Source organism: Capsicum annuum, chromosome 5, assembly GCF_002878395.1.
Source record: "Capsicum annuum cultivar UCD-10X-F1 chromosome 5, UCD10Xv1.1, whole genome shotgun sequence".
NCBI classification, from domain to species: domain Eukaryota; kingdom Viridiplantae; phylum Streptophyta; class Magnoliopsida; order Solanales; family Solanaceae; genus Capsicum; species Capsicum annuum.
The window spans coordinates 40239997-40244131 of NC_061115.1; the positions used below are offsets into that span (position 1 = coordinate 40239997).

General features: G+C 37.1%; 1 protein-coding gene and 1 non-coding gene across 2 annotated transcripts; one reads left to right on the plus strand and one right to left on the minus strand.

Annotated features, from left to right (window-relative positions):
* Positions 1 to 493: 493 nt before the first annotated feature.
* LOC107871762 lies at positions 494 to 1285 on the minus strand. The gene is made up of 2 exons (XM_016718648.2): positions 1202 to 1285; positions 494 to 1129 (listed from the first exon to the last, which is right to left on the minus strand). Exons 1-2 carry the CDS (start codon positions 1283 to 1285, stop codon positions 494 to 496), a joined length of 720 nt encoding a protein of 239 aa, XP_016574134.2.
* Positions 1286 to 2257: 972 nt separating this feature from the next.
* Positions 2258 to 2363, plus strand: LOC124899081. The gene has a single exon (XR_007056219.1). It is a non-coding gene; the product is annotated as a small nucleolar RNA R71 (small nucleolar RNA).
* Positions 2364 to 4135: the final 1772 nt, after the last annotated feature.

Consider the following 4135-nt stretch of genomic DNA (forward strand, 5'->3'; position numbering starts at 1 on the left):
ATCCTAAAACATGAGTTCTAAGGCCTATACAAATGTATAAAAACATAATTTGAAGCACATACCGATTTAGAGATGCAAAGAGGGATGCAATGCACAGTTTGGATGCTCCAAATATGACCAAAAACGAGTGTAAATTGATAGAAATTTGGAAAAAGTTTGAAGGGAAAAATGAGTGGGGGTTTACGACTGTTCAGCTTTTGAAACAGTCAAGATCACGATAGCGAAACCCGTGTCACCGCGATCGTGAACCCCATCACCAAGGATATTTTTAATCCCCTATTTACAACTATTCAGCCCATTCCTCAAATACATCGCACTTTCCCTTTTTCAAACTCATTCAAAACACCTTATAGTACCTCAATTTCATCACAAACAAAAATGAAACTTATTCTAACAATCAATATTCAAAGGATACAGGCCACTTTTGTGGCGTTAATGGGTTGCCTCCCATCCAAAGCCTAATTTATCATCGCGGCACGACGTTCTTCAACTTTCAAAATAGGTCCTTAAGGGACCCATCATCTACCTCTGTGTCCACTACATCAATGACGGACACCACTTGTAGTTTCATGGGTTGTTTCTTGGTCTTACATACTTGAAAGGATACTTCATCACTTTGGACCCAAAATTTTATTTCTCTTCGCTCCATATTAACAATCGTTCTTCTGGTTGCAAGAAAAGGTCTCCCAAGAATAATTTCACAACCAAGCACAACGAAGTCCACCAGTAGAATAAAGCGATCCACATTCACCAAGACATCAAATAAAACTCCAACTGGTCTTTTGATAGACCGGTCCATAATCAATAGCCTCATTGTTGTTGGTGTAGGAGTTCCCCAACAAAGTATCTGATATATTGAATAGGGCATGAGATTGATGTTTGCATTAAGTCCACACAAGGATTTCTTAAACTTATGTGTCCTTATGGTGAAAGGGATTGTAAATGCCTCGAGATCCTCCTTCTTTTCCACTATAGCTTTAGTCATGATAGTGCTATACCCGTGGGTAACTTTAATGGTTTTTCCATCAACCAGACGTTTCTTTGACATCAACTTCTTCATTAGCTTAGCATATCCCAAAATCTCTTGAATGGCCTCTAACAATGGGATATTAATTGAAAGATTGCTAAGCTTTGAAAGGAACATCTTGAATTTGACATTATCTTGCTACTTTTTTAGTCTTTGAGGGAATGGAGGAGCAACCTTCATGGTAGACAATGGATCACTTTTTGGTTCATCATTCTCAACTACCTGAAGATCTCCCTCTTCATCAACCATTTCGTCCATTATCATTTGTTCTTTTACATCCCTCTTCTTGAGATTTTGGAGCCTTCTTATTTGAATCAACCACATGCTTCTTCTTCACGTTTATTTGTTCAACATTTATCTCTTTTCAAGTTCACCCACATGACCACCGAGAATTTTGTCACTCTTAGTGATGACTGCCAATACTTGAGCATTATTTTTGATTCACAATGATATTACTAGAAAGACCTCCTTTTTCTCTAGCATTAAGTTGATTAGAGATTTGGCCAATTTGAGTCTCCAATTATTTGATTGAGGCAGAACGTGATATAACCGTTTAGTTGATTTTCAAAAATTTGCCTTTTAATTCTCAGACCATTTTGTATGTTCCCTCCAGTCTCATCAAGATTCTTGCTAACACATCCTCGGTCTTGAATTTTTTAGGATCAATAGGGTTTGTCTGTTTGCTCTTTACTCTATCATGGGGGGCACATATCTATCATACTCCTTTTTATTGTCCCTCCAATCACGATCTCTATCCCTGTCATGCCATTTCTATTCTCTTTCATGATCGGTCCAACCTTGATTCCTACCTTTCCTTTGGTAGGCCAGGATGGAACTCCCTGAATAGTTAGCCAAGTATCTAATTCTTCATCAAGCCTCTTGGCCTCTTCTTCATCATATACCTTGTATGCCATAACACCATTTTTATGGGTGTACCCATCACATGCTTCGTTAATAGTTCTAATTATGTCATTATTTTTGCGATATTTTTCTCTCTCTTTTTCTTTCTTCTTTTGCTCATTATTTACATAGGAGGTGGTAGGGGATCCTTTAGATACCTCGGTGTATCGGGTACGCCACCCCCTATTTTTGTTTGTGACTTCCTCAAGCAAAGTTGAAGACACTTTATATGAAAACTTCACAAGTGACCCACCGGTTGCAGTGTTCACCACGATTTTGTTTGGTTAATTCAAAGCCCTGTAGAATATTTTGAGAAGCATATTCTCCAGGACATCATGGTTGGGACATTGCATAAGCTTTCCATTAAATCTCTCCCACACCTCATATAGAGGCTCTCCATTCAATTGACGAAAGTTTGTGATTTCTTCACGCAATTACAACATCTTTGATGGTGGAAAGTATTGATCTAAGAAAGCATCAATAAGTTCGTTCTACGATGTGATTGACTCAGATGGAAGAGATCATTTCCACAACACCACCTCACCCGTTAGAAAAAATGGAAAGAGACACAACCGTATGGATTCTTGTGAGATATGAGTAATGTCGAAGGGAGCACACACTTCCATAAAATTCTTCAAGTGAAAATTTGGGTCTTCATGAGCCTGACTCCCGAAGAGAGATATCATTTAAATCATGTGCAATATAACACTTGTAATGTGGAATACCCCATTTCCTTGATTAGGTGGGATACGGATAGCAATCGCACGTCTAACATCATGGAGTTGCTTCTCATCATTAGGGGGCCATCAAAGGTCCCGACATTACTTACATGATCACTCATTGTGTCATGAACACTATTGAAATCACCTAAAAAAACAAAACCAAAAACCAAAATAAATAGCAATCACTACGGATAAACCCAAAGCTACTATCAACACTGCACAAGCGAAAACTAAGTTTCACTCACCGACAACAGTGCCATTTTGATCACGCTCAACTTACTTCATGATTTATGGGCAAGGCGATCATTGTCAAATATAATAACCTAACTTAAGTTGAGGTCTAATCCTCAAGGAGTGGAATTAGTATTCAAATCCTATGGGTGTTGAGAACTACTAGTGGTTATCCGCAATGTAGTCTTAAAGTAAAACATGAATATAAAATTGAGAGGGGGGAAGTTATGATTTGGAAGGTTGTTTTAAAAAAATCTATTCAAACTATCAATTAAGAACAACTAATGTAGGTAATATTCCAATAGGCTTGGAATTATGTCTTCCTAGGGGAAAACAATGCATGGATTCATGATAATCAAATGTAAAATCTAGTTAATGACTATATAGGTAGGCTAGGTTAGAGGTTTTGATGCTAGTTATTCAACCAACCACCAAAAAAATCATCCATGGACACTTTCGGATATCTAATGGGTGTGGCAAACAAATTCACCCAAAACCTCAATTGGGCATTCCTGTTTCTAGGAAGATGCCCTAGACATAGCAAATTCATAATCTATCCTTATTTCTAAGATAATGTAAAGGAATAAGCTAGATGTCTAATTATTGTTCACTAATACCTTTTCACCCATCTCCCTCTTTTAAGAATGATATAGGATCCATAAACATAATCACACCTCCTCTTTCAAGAATGATGTGAGATTTTAGGAATTTGAGATTTTGATCCACAAATTTCCACTCAACAAACAAGTATTAGTAAAACCCAACATCATTATCCAAGATTCTACATTAATGATTAAAACCCACATACATTTGCATCCTATCTCAACATAATATCAAGATAGATGTTTAGCTACTCATGAATTTTAAGAAAATAAATATATCAAAATGGTCATTCAAAGCTTCCATTCAAGATACAAGCAAGAGTATTCTTTAATTTAACTTCAATTACAACTAAACTTAATTGAAAAATTAACCATAATTTTCTTGCCCAATTTAGTAAAATTTTACAAAGCAAGAACTTCAAATCTAGTTAGAGATCTCTAAAAAATGAAAGGGTTTTCGTACTATAGAGAATTGGAACCAGCTGTGGAAAATGACAAATTTGCCCCTGGGCTATTTTCCTCTCAATCGCGATTATCGGAGCTTGATCGCAACCGTGGCGTGGCTCCTGCGATTGTGGTGAGCCTATCGCAATCATCATATTGACTTGTCGCGATCATAGCCCTCAAACCGAGATCACGATAAATGAGGGTCA